This window comes from Muscardinus avellanarius (assembly GCF_963383645.1).
Source record: "Muscardinus avellanarius genome assembly, chromosome: 7".
Lineage (NCBI taxonomy): Eukaryota > Metazoa > Chordata > Mammalia > Rodentia > Gliridae > Muscardinus > Muscardinus avellanarius.
This window is the reverse complement of record NC_137793.1, coordinates 51,954,702-51,973,287: the sequence shown is the minus strand read 5'-3', so window position 1 is coordinate 51,973,287 and position 18,586 is coordinate 51,954,702. Positions and strand designations below refer to the sequence as shown.

The following is an 18,586-nucleotide window of genomic DNA, read 5'->3' as shown; positions in this document are numbered from 1 at the left end:
TGAGTGACATCTTTTATGAGAGTGGCCATGCTTCCACAGAATGAGGATGATAAGACTACCTACCTTAGAGACTCTACTCAAGACACTCTGAAATCATGGTTAAGCAATTGGAATAATTGACAGATGCAGAGTAAAAAAAAAACAAGCAAACAAACAAACAAAAACCCTCATAGTAATTCTGCTGGTGTGCTCAGCCAGTTGAGGCAATATTTTAATCATATTTTTATATTTGGTTAACTGTTTAATGCTCAAAACTATCCTGTAAGGTAGGTACTACTTTATAATTATTTTAATTACAATTAAAGTTTATGAGAGAGAGAGATGCTACTCTTTTTTTGTGGGAGAAGTTGAGGATTGAACCCAGGGTGACTCTACGTGTGAACTTTACTCCACCAGCTCAAGTTTGTTTTTCTTTTTCTTTCTTTTTTTTTTTTCTGGTGGTACTGGGGTTCCTGGAAAACCTTCTACCTGCGGGCTACACTCCCCAGACCTATTTTCATATTTTTATTTGGAAACAGGGCCTCTTAATCCAGCATGGCTGGCTTCAAACCTGTGCGATCCTCCAGTCTCTGTCTCCCAAGCGCGGGGATTACAAGAGTGCGCCACCATGCCCGGCTTCTTTTTTGTTTTTAATAAGGCCTTTCAAGAGGCCGGTCTCAAACTGTGATCTTCCTGTATGGACCTCCCAAGTACTAGGATTACAGGCATGCTAGACCATGACCAGCTGAGAGATGCTATTCAGTTTCTTTAGGGTCACATAAATAGCAAGTCAAAGCGCTTGGATTTAAAAATAAGCCATATTCTTATCCATTGGCCCTCACCAGAATTGGTCAATTTTCCTTTTACTTATTTTTTTCTATATGACAGTATGAATTATTGTGTTCCCTAAGCATCTGATAGGCTTTTCATTGGGTTTTGTATGTTTAGAAATTATAACAGCATGAGCTGAGCATTTTATCGGTTATGAAAATGTAGACCAGGCTAATGAAGGCCCCCTTTTTCTCTTAAAAATATACTAGATATGTCTTAAAATGTTTATCATCTAGTGTAGTGGTGCTTGCAATTTAAGAAATATGCCTCCCATAGCCGGGTGTGGTGGTACATGCTTATAATCTCAGCACTTGGAGGGCTGAGTTAGGAGGATTGTGGTTCGCAGACAGCCTCGGCTACTTATTGAAGCTTTTTGCAACTCAGTGAAACCTCGTTTCCAAATAAAGAATAAAAAATAGGGGTGGGGTGTGGCTTGGAGGTAGAATGCCCCTGGGTTTCATCCCCAGTACCACACAAAAAAAGAAGGAAATATGCCTTTCATAAGTAAAAATACTTTTGAGTTTTTACATTGAGCCTCACTATAACTATAATTACAAAGCACTAATAAAAGTATATTTAGTAAAATGTATAAAATTATCTATGTATATTATCATATAAATAAACAATATAAAATGAGTATAACTAAAGGGAATGTAGATAAAATAAAAATGAGATACAAGCAGAATTAGAATAGTTCTCTGTGTCCTCTGATGAACCTTATCCACAAATAGTTAAGTGAAGAGAATCCTGGGCGGAAGTAGGAACTGGAGATAGTTCAGATACAAATATGACCTGCCAAAATCATTTAGTCTTACAAAGAGGATTGCACAATCATCACCAGGCAATCACATGAAAATCTGAATGTCTCCTTTATCCCGGAAAATTGGTAGACCTGGCAAACACTGGTTTGCATCCCCTCATGAGCACCCCTGATGAAAGATGAGTACCAGCTGGTCTTTTTATACAAACCCTACACTCCACACTTTATCACAGCCTCCACCAGCCCAATTGTCCCTTTTGGCTAATTCACTCTTTTTTTCTGGTTGATATCCTCTGTAGGCATTTGGGTTTGGAATCCCTGATTCAGGGAAACAAGGTTCACATTCCTGTTTTGCCACAGTTTATAATCAGGGATATTTTGTGCAATTCTGTGTGAATGATTATCTCAATTTATAAAGAAACTGAGCCCATCAATCTTTCAATAAAACTTTTTGCTATGCTGACTGGCTACTGATTTTCCAATCAGTTTTTATTTCTTTCTCTTTTTCTCTTTTGTTACTAAAAATTTGCAAAGTAACACACACACACACACACACACACACACACACACACAAAATTAAATTCTTTGAAAGACAAATGTAGGAAAAATTGATGGCTTGTCCTTAGTTTTTCTTGGCATGGTTAAATCGATCTCTGATCACTTTACTAGTTAGGAATTAGCATTTTAATGAGTTTTCTATTTAATTTTGTAAGATAAATTTTTGTTGGAATTTTTATATGAGAAAAGAATGACTGATTGACCATCCAAAACTGTAGAGCAACTCAGTTTATAGCTGAGTTATGAAATAAGCCACATGAGTTTAGTAACTTAAACTGATTTAACATTTGAATTACCCACAAGGTCTCAGTTTTAAAGAGGAGATGCATCTAATGTTATCTGTACACCTGCTGCTTGCAAATTAAATAACAGAAAAGATGTCTTTTTTTAGAGGTTTCTTGTCTGCAAGTTATGTGAATAAAAGGTTCAGCGCATTAAACAAGCATGTTACTTTGTTAATGAATAGTTTGGCACAGGTAATTAACTATGAAGTCATTAAGGCTTTCAGTGCTGTGTGATAGTTTTGTTTACCTATATGAGATTAATGAACATATCAAATGTTTCTTTCTCCCTCTTGTTATTTCAGATCGGTTTTGAGTGGAATTTGATGGAAGATGTTTCAACAAATTTGTCTCTGGAAATGTTTAGCTTCAGGGCTTATCTTTGGCTTTCTCTTTGCAACTTGCTTCAGCCAGTATGATGATGGTAAGGCTGCTTTTCATCTGACCTTTAGAGCTGGCCAGAATTTCTGTTATGAAATTTAAAATGAAACACAGTGCAGAAATTAACAGTGTTAATTTGTAGTTCATTTTTAAAGGTTAGTGGCCCTGTGCAATGATTTACCTTAACTGAAAAAAGCTTGCAAAAGTAACATGGGATGCAGTTGGTTTTTTAATAAGGACTGTACTGTGGCAGAAAATCCAACATCAGAGCACTACTATTTGAATACTTGTTCTCATTAAGCAAATGTTTAATTGCTATAAAAATGTTAAATTCTATTTAATAATCCATGAATAAACCCAAACAAAGGTCTCACATAAAGCTAGTAATGCAAAGACAACATTTCCTATATGAAAGGTCTCTAAGGGTCAAAGGAAAAGACACTAGAGTATCAGTGTCAGCACATTGATTAGAAACCACATTATTATAGCTCCCACTATCTCATTCAGGAAGAGTGAGTAAATATAAAAGAATTGGTATTTGACTTCTTAAGTCATTCTTTAGAAAGAAAGCATATTTATGTTTAGGCTCCTTAGAGAGATTTAACACATTATGATTGAAGAGACCAAAATGTGCCTTTCTTAGATATGTTAATATTGGAGAAATCCATTTTAAATACCACATAATAGAAGTCGGGAGTGTGTGTGTGTGTGTGTGTGTGTGTGTGTGTGTGTGTGTAATACTTTAAGTTTAATTGAAGAAAAAAATGGACAACATTCCTTCCTGAGATTTTTATTCTGAAACACAATTTCAATTTTGTTTAGCATTTCTTGTTATAGTCACTATTTGCTTAGCATTCAGGGACCCAGCCAGTAATTCTCTTGACCCTTATTGTCCTATTATTTAAGGGCTCTTCCTAGGAGATCTTTTTTCTTTTTTTCTTTCTTTTTTTTTTTTTTTTGGTACTTTGCTTGGCTAAACTGATTGATCTGAAGACACATGATTAGTTTGATCTTTTCCAAATAGTATTCAAGTTGTGCACATATTAAGACATTCCCAGTTCTCAATAGTTTGAGAGGTATATCACTTTTGGGATTTTCAGAATAATTCACAATATTATTTTCATAAAATTGATATGTTAATCCCCTGAATAGTCCTGCTAATTAGCACACTATTTATTTCAAATACATCTGCATTTAATCTTTATATCTCTGCCATTTATATAGACTGTTAATCTCTGGTCTAAAAACAAAATTTTAAAAGTAGTAATAATTAACTGCTATTTGAAGCAAAAAAAGAATGAAAATTTAAAAAGCATGACTTTATAGTAAAGGAATACATTTTAATTGTGCTCTTGGAGAAGGTGACAAACCACAGTATTGGTATTTATTTCACAAGGCATTTTCTTTTTATTCATTTTTAGTGTCCACACTGAATAGAGAAGTAGTCATTGTCATTTTTCACATTAGACATTCACAAACAATGCACTTTTTATCAGATTCTCTGATAACTTATATACTAAGTTATCAGAGAAAACCACTCCTGGCTTACCTGTAATGCCATAGATTGGTTTTCTTTATTAGCTCATTACAGCTCTTGTTCTGTTATAATTATATTCACACAGCCCTCAATATGAGGTTATCAGTTCACTGTTGGTCCTCACAGATTCAACTTCATGAAAGTAAGTAGATCTTACCTGCCTGCTGATGGTATTTGGTAGGACTGACCATGAAGGCATAACATGCACACTGAGCTGCACACTGAGCTGTCATGCTAACAGCCACAGCTAGGAGATTCTCAGATTTCTCCTTGAGCTAATTGGAGGTATGAGATGTGTGGCAGATAAACTTAAGCTTTGTATTGTGTTGCATGGAGATTTCCCAGATGCATATTCGTTTTAGTCTTTCTTGGATACCTGTATCCTTCAGTGTGTCCCAGAAGTAATATTGCATTCAATTTCTTCCCGCCTTTCACTCCTCAGCTCTTTACTTTTACACCTCCCTTGATTATAGACTCTTTGGCATCAGTTTTCTTCAATTGCTCAGTTATGTTTGGCTGAAATGGTTTTCATATATCATTTTAGGAGCAAGAATCTGTATCAAACATGAGAAGGAGGGAGGGGGAGGGAATTAAGAAAGGACTAAATAAGTGATGTATGCATCTATGCTTCTACTATCTTGTACTCCATTAAGATGTATGACTATAATGCACCAATAAAAATATGAGCTCATACTATGCAAGTATTAAATCAGGACTAGGCAAATTCTGATAAATACAAATAGACTAAATTATAATATGTGATATAACTGTTAGAGAAAATTAGGTATACAGATAATGATTAGGTTGAAGAAAAGCAATGGGATAGTTGCAAACAATATAGAAACATGAATGAAATTTCAATTGAATGGAAAAGACTTTGCCACAGAGAATTCATTGGTTGATTTGGACCATTATAATAGTAACAATGGGTTTATGTACATAGTTAGCAGTTTCAGCAAAGAACAAAAAAGGAAAATATTAAGCTATTCCGAGTTGACTAATATAATAGTGTAGGTTTTATTTGCCAGACTTGTATCCTTCTTGGATTTCAGTTAGTAGGCATAAGGAATTAGAAGGAGATATATGGATACTATTTAACTAAGAGATATTTTATCCTGAATTAGAATATTCTAGTATTATCCAAATGTAAAAATAGCTTCTAAGAAAAATTTATTGCATAATGATTATTCTTAATATTCTCTAATATTTTTTCTAGAAAAAATGCTAAGTTTAGACTCTTTAAAATTCCTCATTAAAATTGCTGATGGGTTATATGGAAGAAAACTAGAGCAACTATACAAAGGGATTCCATTAAATCCTAAAAGTCAAAACCCTCTCTGAGGCTCATTTTTCTTAAAAATGATAGTAACCCTCTGAAACTCAATTATATAAAATTCAACACAGTATACATAATATCTGACATCAACCACTGTTCACTAAAGTTTTTGTTTGTTTGTTTGCTTGTTTTTGCAGTGCAGGGGTTGGAACCCAGGGCCATTCTACCTCCCAGCTACACCCCAGCCCTATATATTTTTTATTCTTTATTTTGAAACAGAGTCTTACTAAGTTGCAGAGGAAGCAACCACACCCAGCTTCACTAAAGTTTTTATTTTTATTTATTTTATTATTTATTTCTCCCCTTTTTGTGGCACTCAGATTGACCTCAGAGATACTCTACACTGATCTACATCCCCAGCATTTTTAATATATTTATATTTATTTTGAGACAGGTTCTTTATGGGTTCCCAAGGCTGACCTCGAGCCAATAATCCCCTTGTCTCGGCCTCTCAAGTACTGGGGTTATAGATATGCATCACTGTACCCAGCTTATTTCTCATTATTTTTATAGAGTTATTTATACTTCTTTAAAAAGCTACAAATATATATTTTAGTAATATTTAAAATAATATTTTATTATTCATATTATTAATTATCAATATTAATTATAATCAATTATCGATATTATATATATATATATTTGGTGGTACTGGGGTTCCTGTAAACCCTTCTCCGGGCTACACTCCCAGACCTGCTTTATATTTTTTATTTGGAAACAGGGTCTCTTAAACCAGTGAGGCTGGCTTCGAACCTGTGCAATCCTCTTGTCTCCGCTTCCCAAGTGCAGGGATTATAAGCATGCACCACCATGCCCGGCTTCAAATATATATTTAAATGAACATTTTATGTTAATAGGGACATGTGCATATATTATTTCTTTATATAGCTGAAAATTTACCCAAAATCTCAAAGACACCCTTGTTAAATTCTTTTTTTTTTTTTTGTCTCCATTTGTGTGTGTTTGGTACTAGAGGTTGATTGGGTTTGTTTATTCATTCTTTGTTTGTTTGTTTATTTTAAACAGTCTTGCTAGGTTGTTGAAGCTAGCCTTCACTTTTGGACCCTCCTGTGTTAGCCTCCTAAGTACTGAGATTGCAGGTTTATGCCACCACAGTCATCTCTATTTCATTCTTGGCAGTATTTAAAACTGCAGCCATGTATTGGAGAACTGACAGAAATATATGAACTTTGAGGATTGTCTCTAGGTTCCGTTTCATTATTGCCTTTTTGCCTTTAGGTAATCTATGGAAGATAGAAATGCTGATCAGCTAAACATGTAACCATGTTCTAAGGTCTGAAACTAATGTTTAGAATGTTGAAAAGTTCATTTTTATTAGCAGATCCAGGGTTCATCAATATGAGTGCCACTAGCTTGTGCTTATACAAAGTATACTTTGATGATAATGGCATACAAATTTGGCAATAAAATTACAAGGAAAATATAACTATCCAATGAGCTACAATACTAATGTTTTTAAGCAAGATGAATTTATAATCATGAATCCTTCTGCAAAGATGACCTAATAGACCTCAATGGCTCATGGCTCCAGGCTTTTATCAACTGTCACTTAGGGCCTTGCTACAGTTATACCACTGAAACAGAGACTTTAGCACTTTTAAATGTGCAATATTCACTCTTTTCTCTGGATAATGTCTAAAATATTTTATAGATTTTTTGTTCTTCGTGCTTCTTACTTCCAAAGGCAATTCAGATTGTCTTTCTCCTGTTAACATTTTCTCCAAATATAGTACAATCCAATTCTGATTCTATTTCAATAATAAAATTAAAGTTGCTTGCTAGAAAACATTTCAGTAATTTTCAATAAACTTGTATAACCTGAAAAGATTCTATCACTCATTTAAATATGATTCTTAGCCGGGCCTGGTGGTGCACGCTTGTAATCCCAGCGCTCGGGAGGCTGAGACAGAAGGATCGCGCAGGTTCGAAGCCAGCCTCAGCTACTGAGTGAGGCTTTCAGCAACTTAGTGAGACCCTGTTTCAAAATAAAATATAAAATAGGTCTGGGAATGTAGCCCAGCTAAGTCCCTGGGTTCCACCTCCAGTACCACAATAAATAAATAAATAAATAAATAAATAAATGTGATTCTTAGGGAAACATAAATTGCAATAGAGCAAATACACATATATGTATGACTACATAAACATATAATACATACATATTTTTGTATGTATTACATATACATATAATACCTAACAATAAATATTTTAGACAAAAATAAAAAGTATTGTCTATATTGTAAAAATTTATATATAGTTTAGATGTCATTCTATTTGCTTCTTTATTCCATTTTTTATGATTCAAGTTTTATGAGTAACTTGTTGCTTTCTGTACATAATGATCTATAATCCTTAAAATTATATTTTCTTGGAGACTTATAAACACATGCATATATTATCTATGTTTATATACCAGGTATGATAAGAAAACAGATCATTACTTTCAGTAATGAAAGTAATATTAGACTCCACTAACATTTTCCTAAGCAGTCTTAATTTCACCTGCAGATTAAAACTATATGCACCATGTTATTGAATACCCCCCCAAGCAGATTCAGTTTAAAAGTGAAGGTTTAACACTATATGACTCTTGCCAGGCGTGATGGCGCACGCTTGTAATCCCCATACTTGGGAGGTGGAGACAAGAGGATCGCGCAGTTTTGAAGTCAGCCGCACTGGCTTTAGAGACCCTGTTTCCAAATATAAAAAAGTATAAAATAAATCTGGTAGTATAGGCCGGAGGTAGAAGGAACCCCAGTACCACCAAACAACAACAACAACAACAACAACAACAACAACAAAACTATATGACTCTTTTTGTTTCTACAAAAATATTTCTAGTAATCAGGTTTATACATATAATCTGTAACTTGTCTAAGTTCCAACTTATAACTAGAAATTATTCTTCAATAGCTTTTATATTTTTAAATAATAGGCTATATTAACCCCATCACCGTATCTTTTAAGACAGGAGATCTAAAGAGAAAAAAGATTGAACTCTGATAAATAGACGAACAATTATTATACATTGAATATTCTTCCTGCTCTCTGTATTTCTGTCTTACTCTGTCTCTTCTCGTCTCTGTCTCTCTCTCTCTCTCTCTCACACACACACACACACACACACACACACACACACTCACTCAATCACTCACTCACTCACTCACTCACTCACTCACACACACTTTCAAGGAAACTTAGAATAGCCAGCCAGGTATTGATATTCCAGATACTTTCTTTATCCTGAGTCAGGAAAAAAGAAGTTGAAAGTCTGACTTAGTGTTTGAACATTAAATTAATGATCACTGATAAAGTAGACACTTCCTTTGTGATTCTACAACATGAAAAATTTTAAACCATTGAAAAAGATCACATCTTAATTATGTGAAAAGGCAGAACTCATTTAAAATATTCTCAATAAAAGCAGAAATTCAGCAAAAATACAGTTCTAATTCTTGTCTGGCTTGGAGTCCTCAGTTATCAGTCACACTAGAGAGGCTTTCTTGGTTGGATTTTTCTCTTAAAAAAATCTCTGAACTTGTTATGACCACTTCTTCCCCAATTCTCTTAAGCTATGCAATTTGCTTTTTCTCACAACTCTACTGAAAGTTCACTCTCTCAGGTCTCCAATGACTACTTCCTTCGACAAATACTATAATTTTCTAGAATTTCTGTAAAAGGCATTATTGATTTATCATTTCTGCAACTGTATTTTTCACAGAGGTTCTTTGTACTGACCTTTTCTGAGTGTCTGCATATTGGACTTCTTCATCTTCTGGTGAATACCATTTCCTAATATGTGAATTTTTTGTTCTACTTTTGTTTATTTTATATACAGAACCATACTTTATAACAAGTAAATCTGAATATTTTCTGACAATTAAGCAAGATCCTCTCCTTTGTCATTTTCTGTCCCCTCCGACTTCCCTCTACTGTATGTACTATAACTTTGCCTCTAGTGACTGTTTTTGATTCTCCATAAGAACATTTATTCTATGAATATTTGATTGAATATTAAATTCTTAGAAAATATTAAGAAACAAATTTAATGGAGTCTCTGAATTCTAGTATAAGAAGGGATATAATTAATATGATGTGATACATATATATAATATGATTGTATATAATATATGTTTTGAAAGAATATTTAAAAGAATATCTCTTGAAGAATTTAGAGCAGAGGTAGAAAATTTTTGCAAAAAGAAAATTAAATTTTCAAGTTAAGGACATTGTGAAGCATACAGAGATTTCAGAAAAACTATGGAGAATAACAAGTTGGTGTTATGATTTGAGATCTATACAGATAACCCTCTGCAAGAGGGAAGATCATACATACTGTTTTATAACTTCTAGCAGGTAAAGTTAGAAGAATTCAAAGATAACAAAATTGCTTGTACTAGATGAATGTGATCACCATCTAGTTTTCTGAAATAAGACAAGTGCAGAAGTCATAACTTACACTTCATAATTCCCATGAGTACCCAGTGCCACATGCTTGTATATCCACTAACCTTGAGAAACTGTGTGGGATGGAGCTGAAGGGAGCCAGACTGCCTACCTCTGAGTTCTGTCTCCAAACTCTGTGGCTATGTGGCTATGCTTATTTCCTTAGCCATCTGTAGCATGTAGCTAATAAGAGTATTTGTTTTAAAGGGATAATGTATAGAATTATTTAATGTAAGGGACTTAAATACATAAAGGTCACATTAAGACTTTTGATAACCAGTTTATCATAATTTATCCTCATTGTCACCAAAGGTGACCTAATTTTCAATACATGAGCTCCTCCACTTCCTTATGGTTACTTAAGTAACTAAATTCAAGTCACTTAGTTTCCCCAAGCCATCTTTGTTCATCTGTAAAAAGGGAAAAATGATACCTCTCTCATGACACTACTGTGAGTTTATTTTTTTATTTTTATTTTTTGGTGGTACTGGGGTTCCTGGAAACCCTTCTCCAGGCTATACTCCCAGACCTATTTTATATTTTTTTATTTGGAAAAAGGGTCTTTCCTAAACCAGAGAAGCTGACTTCAAACCTGCACCATCCTTCTGTCTCTGCCTCCCAAGCATGGGGATTACAAGCTTGCACCACCATGCCTGGCCCTACTGTGAGTTTAAATGAGGCAAAGCATTAGATGCACTTATGTTATTTTCAGGTATGTCATAAGGTGAAAATATTAGGCACTAAACTGTTTTGTATTCAAAAGCACACACATATTTATATAAATAGGTATGTTCTTGTGTATATATGTATTCATTGGTAATAGAATAGTAGAAATTATACTAATAAAGTTATAAGAAAAATATATAAAATTCATTTTGTTTGTATCTTAATAAAAGAAAGATTCTTGATGGGGCAAAAATTAGGCAGATTGTTTTTGTCCTACCATGGGGTTGAAATGTTACCTAGGAACAGAGATAAAACACTTATACTTTGGGAATACCATAATCAAATAACTAAAATTAAATGGTTTTCACAAAATTTTTTTTCATAGATTTGGAGATTATATTTTCCCACAATCAAAGTTCTGCTGGGTTGTTTCCTCTGAGGTCATTCAGCTTGATTTTCTTTCTTTTTTTTTTTTTTTTGCGGTACCGGGGTTCCTGGGAGCCCTTCTACCTCCGGGCTACACTCCCAGACCTATTTTATACTTTTTTATTTGGAAACAGGGTCTCTTAAGCCAGTGCATCTGGCTTCGAACCTGTGCGATCCTCCTGTCTCCGCCTCCCAAGTGGAGGATTACAAGCGTGCGCCACCACACCCGGCTAATTCAGCTTGATTTTCAGATGACCATCCTTTTGCTGCCTCTTCATATGGTCAAATCACACCCTTTTAAACTCTCTCTGTGTCCCAATTTTTAAGTTTAAGGGCAGCTTAATTCTTGTCTTTAGGATTAAGAACAGCTTAATCCTAGATTCTTCACTGAAAAAAAAATCCTTTATTTATTAAATTCTGCATACAGAAACTCTAAAGACAGGGATGCCATTTCTCTTGTTTATTATTGAATTTGTGTAACCTCATTCTTATTTGTTGCTGGATGTGTATTTGTAGAATAAATAAATAAATAAATACACAAATAAGTGAAAAGTTCAGATATATATTACATCTGTAAGCAGTGTACTTGTTAAATATTCAATTTGTTATACTGAATTGCTTGAACATTTAGCTATTAGGGAAGAGTAACTATCCCTGGGCAGGGAACTGTTAGCAAGAATGATGTGTTATTGGCTGAATGTGGTGGCACATGCTTGTAATCCCAGTAGTTGGGAGGCTGAAACAAAAAGATTGCAGGTAGGTTCATGGTCAGCCTCAACTACTTAGCAAGCTCTACAACAACTTAGACTCTGTTTCCAAATAAAGAATCAAAAACAAAATAGTACTGGAGGTGTAGTTCAGAGGTAGAATAATGCCCCTGTATTAAATCCCCAGTTTCACAAAAAATTGAATAAATGAATAAAAGAATGATGTGTCATTGTTGGGTTTACTCAATTAAAAGACATTGTGCAACAGTTCTTCAGTCTCTCTTCTGCTAAAATAATTACTGAAGTTATATGTTTTGGATAGCTAAGCTATAAAAAGGTGATAAAATTGTCATTCTCCATTGTGTGACATGGATCTCTTCTCACTACCCATTATGGACATAAGATCTACCCTCTTGAAAGATGTTTAGATTCTTAACAATATTATGTAATTTTGATGTTATACATCAGATTTCTACAGCTTATTCATCTTGTACAACTGGAAGTTTATGCATGATTATTAGTATAGCCTGATTTCCACTCTTCCTAGCCTCTGACAACTACTGTTATAGTCTTTGCTTCTATGAGTTCACTATTTGGATACTTCGTGTCAGTAGATTTATATAAGTTTTGCTCTTTTGTGGCTGACTGACTTAGCATAATTCCATCAAAATTTATCCATTTTGTTGATTGAGTATTGCTGGGTTTTCTTTTTATAGCTAAAATGCATGTGGCATGCATCAATCAATGGACACATATTGTTTTCGTATCTTGGCTATTATGGACAGTGCTATACATAATAGTGCTGCTAATATATCTTCAAGATCCTGATTTCAGTTATTTGGTATACATAACCAAAAGTAGAGTGCTTGTATCATGTGGAGTTCAATTTTTAATTTTTAGAGGAGCTTTCATACTGTTTTCTATAGTAGCCACAAAATTTGTTATACCAACAGTATGCAGAGGTTCCAGTTTCTTTCTTTTCTTGTGTGCGTGGTTCTGGGAATTGAACCAAGGGGCATTCTACCTTCAAGCTACACCTCCAGGGCTATATTTTAATTTTATTTTGAAACAGGTTCTTGCTAGTTTTACAAGAGTCTCTCTATTTGTTGAGGCTATCCTTGAACCTGTGATCCTCCTGTCTCAGCTTCCCATGTACTGGGATTATAGGCGTGTAACCTCATGCCCAGCTCTCAGTTACTTTATATTATACCTAACACTTATTTATTTATTTCCTTTTGTTGGTGCATTGTAGTCATATATCTCAATGGGGTACAAAATGGTAGAGGCATACATGCACACATCACTCATTTAGCCCTACCCTAGTTCCTGCCCCATTCCCTCTCCCGCCCTCCTTCACATGTTTGGCTTAGTGATTGACTTTGATACATTTGTGAATGTATATCATATACATTAGAAAATTTACCTCTTTCCCCCCTAATCTCCCTCAGTCAGGTCACCTTGTTTATCTATGGTTTCTACTTCTTTGTGTAAAGTTCCTCCTATGACCCATTTTTTCCCTAGTTTCTGAATATTAGGGAGAACATCTGATTTTTTATTTATTGTGACTGAATAATCCCACTTAGAGAGAATTCCTTCTCTCTAAGTGGGAGTTTCTTATTTCCTGATAACATATGGAATATGGAGAATCTCCATTATTGACTCAGGGAAGCCATCTTCATCTTTTAGAACCTAAGATGTCAGCATTGGCAAAGTCCAGAGAGATTATCTAGACAACCTCTTTTACAAAGCAGGAATCATCTGTAGAGTATTTGATACAGTATCATCAAGCTTCTGTTTCCACTCCCAGAGACTAGGAATTCACTTAAAGGCCTGCCATTCTACGTATAAATGGATAGGTCAGTAGAAAGCTCTTATTTAAGCTATACTGTATCAGCTGTTTGGTTCTTCCATGCATTTTGCCTGCTTTGACCTTCAGAAGTTGTTCTGTCCAATAAGGCTAGTCAGATCTCAAATCATTGCTATTAATTCAAATTTTAAAATTTAAATCTGAGCCAGGTGCTGGGGTGCACGCTTGTAATCCCAGCGCTTGGGAGGCTGAGACAGGAGATTCACACAGGTTCAAAGCCAGCCTCAGATACTTAGTGAGGCTCTCAGCAACTAAGTGGGACCCTTTTCCAATTAAAGTATAAAATAAGTCTGAGAGTATAGCCCGGAGGTAGACAGCCCCTAGGTTCCACCCCCAGTACCACAAATAAATAAATAAATAAATAAATAAATAAATAAATAAATAAAATTTAAATTTGTTCCTCAGAAGCCACAGCCATTTATCAGGTCCTCAGTAGCCACTTGTGGGTAGTGGTGGCTTAGCTGAATAGTGTAATGATCAAACATTTCCATCATCTTGCTAAGTTTTTTGTTTGCTTGTTTTATTTTTGTGGTGCTGGCGTGGAATTCATGGGCATCCTACCTCCAAGCTATACCCCCATTCCTATTTTATTTTGAAACAAGATCTCATGAAGCTGCTGAGTCTCACTAAGTTTCTGAGGCTGACTTATTTTTCATAGTTATAGTGATTATTATGTTTGCCTAAAACTTATTTTTTTTAATAATAGGCATTCTAATAGGTACAAGATGATCTTTCTTTCTTCCATTTATTCATATTGTTTTAGTTGCTGAGCATTGTACCCAGGGGCATTCGACCTCTATATTAAGCCCCCAACCCTTTTTATTTTGAAACAGGATCTCACTAAGCTGCTAAAATCTCACTAAATTGCTAAAGATGGCCTCAAACCTGAGGTCCTCCTATCTCAAGCTTCCCAAATACTGGGATTATAGAAGTACACCACGATGCCTGGCTAAAATAATCTCACTGAAGTCTTGTTTCAATTCCATTATGAATTGTATGCTACAATTTCTAAAATAAATTTTATAAACATTTGTAAATGGACATATACTCCACATTCATACAATGGAAGACTCAATATTGTTAAGATGTCTATATTATTCAAAGTGAGCCACAGTCAATGCATTCCTACCACTCTGCCACATTCTAAACCAGGACTCATGAAATTAGAATAACATGGGCTCTGTCCTATGGAACCATAGAAGAAAAGTATAGGCCATAATCAATTCCTGTTATATATTCATTTATTTAACATATATTTATTAAGATCTGCTACTTTTCAGTTTTATACTAATTCTGGGATACAGATATGAACTAGAAATATATATATATATATAGATATAGATATATAGATATTCTATATAAAATTATACATATATATATGTGTATATATAAATATAAATATATATATATATATATATCCATTAATCTCATGAGTTACTGCTAGTTTGTTTGAAATAAAATTCACAAATACAGAACACTAACACAAATCAGTACGGTTTTCTCTCAGTATATTTTGATATATTTTATTAATTTGTTCCAGGATTCTCTGGAAATATCAAAATCGAATGCTCTCCCTAATATAAGGAAACTAGGGAGAAAATGGGTCATAGGAGGAACTCTAAATGATGAAGGAGAAACTATAGATGAGCAAATAAGGCGACCTAACTGAGAGGGATGAGAGGGGAAGAGGGAAATTCCCTAATGTACATGATGTACATTCACAAACATATTAAAGATATGTTTATATACTTATGTACTAAGTATATAATTATACATACTAAGCCAAACATGAGAAGGAGGGAGAGGGAAGGGATTGGATGGAAATTAGGAAAGGGATGAGTGATGTGTGCATGTATGCCTGTAATATCTTGTACTCCATTAAGATATATAACTACAATGCACCTATTAAAATTTTTTAAACAATGGCTTAAGGTAGAAGTAGATGCCCCTAGGTTCAATCCTCAGTGCCACAAAAAGAAAAAAAAGTTACTGAAAATTGGTAAAAACAAAAAAGAAAGTATTTACAAAAGAAAAAATTATATTCTAATCTAAGAGAATCTCAAAAAGAGTCTACATGCTTATTATATACATAATATTTATAGTTACATACGGATTTTACAATTCTGTATATTTGTATTGGTATACATATATTTGTATTGGTATACATGCACATATACCAACTTTGTCAACATACTGAATATGATGTCAAATTATACTTATCAATTGGAATTTATTATTGAATTTCATTAATATACTAGTATCAAAAGAGGAAATTATTCTTTTTAGCAATTCTGAGGTGCATTTAAGAATTTGTAAAGATTTCGTTCTGTTTTGAATTTGTTTGAAAATCATTTTGACTATGCCATCATGTACTAATCACCTCCTGAAGACTCCAACATTTAATGTCATTACATTTAATGATATGCTTTCCTCATGTCAATATATAAGGAGCATAAACATCAAGATTGTACAAATTTGAATGAATACCAGTGTAAATAAAATGCTTGTTAAATTAGCCAGGCATGGTGGTACACTTGTAATCCCAGCACTTGGGAGGCTGAGACAGGGAGATTGTGCAGTTTTGAAGCCTACTTAGTGAGCTCAGCTACTTAGTGAGGCTCTCAGCAACTTAGTGAGACCTTGTTTCCAAATAAAATATTAAAAAGTAGGTTTGGGAGTGTGTTGTGGGGGTAGAAGGCCCCACAAGATAAATAAATAAATAAATAAATAAATAAATAAATAAATAAAATGAAATGCTAGTAAAATTGATGAGTTATATAGAGAACCAATGTTGTCAGCCAATGATAAAAATTGTAGTCTTAATTATAAGTTAATTCATTTATGTTTTTGAAGAAGGGACAGAAATAATGGAGGGAGCATCATCATGATCCCATTTATTAAATAAACAAAGATTATATATTACAGTGAGAATGAATTTGTATGAAGACCGAGGGATAAAAGTAATAGCATAGAGAAGATAATCATCTATGGTATGGTGCAAGGAAGAACTGGTGGTGGCTCATACTGATACTACAAGGGCATAAAAGTAGAACTAGAGCCCAGTGAATAAATGAAAAGAAAAATAAGGAGAAAAATAAATGTACACAAATACACACACACACACACACACATACACACATACACACGGGCTATCTCAGACAGCATTCCAACTGCCACAATCCAAAAATAAGGACCACACCACTTAACTTAGAAGAAGAAAAAATGTATTTGCTTATTTTCTCAGAGATTCTAGATTCAGAGATTCTGGATTCAGTCCATGTGTGGCCAACGTCTGTAGAGCTCAGAGCATGTCAGTGGGAGGCACACAGGCTCACAGAGAGCACACAGACCTCTGCTCCACACATCACCAAGGGAAGCAGATAGAGCCAGGGAGGCAAGAGCCTGATGTGATCCCCAAAGCCACAGCACCAGGGACCTTTCCTTAGCAACCAAGCCCTGCTTTCAACATTAATTACTACCTTATTTCTGTGAGGACTAGGGGACATTTTATTTTATTTTATTTTATTTATTCATTTATTTATTTATTTATATATTTTTTACTTTTTTGGTGGTACTAGGGTTCCTGGAAGCCCTTCTACCTCCAGACTACACTATTTTTTTACATATTTATTTGGAAACAGGGTCTCCTAAGCCAGCGTGCACGGCTGGCTTCGAACCTGCGCTATCCTCCTGTCTCTGCCTCCCAAGCGCGGGGATTACAAGCCTGCATCACCATGCCTGGCTTAGGGAGCATTTTAAACCCAAACACTCACACACACACACACAACATTGAAATTTCACATTTGCAAGTGCAATAGTGAAATTTAATTTATTAAAGATTAAAAACAATTATGAAAAAATTGTACTAAATGAATAAAACTTATTTTCTGGTCATTATTCCCAAATATTAAAGTATAGCAACTATTTGCTTTAGCATTTACAATGTATTACACTATAAGTCATTTATAGGTAAAGTAGTTAGAAGGATGCCCAGAGATTATATGAAAATACTATGCTCTTTTACTTCAGGGCCTTGAAAAGCTATGGATTTTGTTATCTCCAATGTCCTTGAATAAATTCTCTGCCAATATTGAAGGATGAATGAAATATTTATTGAAAAAAAGGAAGATGGGTAAAGGAGGCAAGCATGAATATTAGTAATTTTCTCTCATTCACTGAGATAAAAAACCCTCAACTGACCACTTTTAGATGGGAGATTATGGGCTTACTTATAGATTGATTTAATTTGATATAACAAGTAGTTAATTTAGTAAATGTGTTTGCATTTACTGGTCTGTTTGGAAATCAGTGGTGATTTTTGATCAAGACAGTCCTATCTTTAATAAGTATACAGATAAAAAAAAATATATATATATATATATATATTTTTTTTTTCTTTTTGCAGTGCTGGTGATTGAACTCAAGGGTTATATACCTCTGAGCTACACCTCCATCTCTTTTTCTTTTTTAATTTGAAACAGGGTCTCTCTAGGTTACTGAGAGTCTTGCTAAGTTGCTGAGACTGTCCTAGAACCTGCAGTCTTCCTGTCCCAGTATTTCAAGTACTAGAATTTAAGGTGTTGTATATTTCAACATTGTTATAATAAATTTTTTTGGTGGTATTGGGGTTCCTGGAAACCCTTCTACCTCCGAGCTGCACTCCCAGACCCATTTTATATTTTTTAAACCTGGAAACAGGGTCTCTTAAGCAGCGCTTCAAACCTGCATGATCCTCCTATCTCTGCTTCCCAAGCGCGGGGATTACAAGCATACGCCACCACGCCTGGCGT

The 18,586-nt window shown here is 34.4% G+C and overlaps 1 protein-coding gene across 6 annotated transcripts in view; it reads left to right on the top strand.

The window, feature by feature from the left end:
• Positions 1 to 2,742: 2,742 nt before the first annotated feature.
• PCDH15 (protocadherin related 15) overlaps positions 2,743 to 18,586 on the top strand; it is a gene marked incomplete at both ends in the record, with an annotated part of 813,688 nt that continues 797,844 nt past the window's right edge. For all 6 annotated transcript variants that reach the window (XM_080699048.1, XM_080699046.1, XM_080699047.1 and 3 more), the window contains one exon: positions 2,743 to 2,833. In XM_080699048.1, the coding sequence (XP_080555174.1) occupies positions 2,743 to 2,833 (91 nt within the window). The remainder of the gene's footprint in view (positions 2,834 to 18,586) is intronic.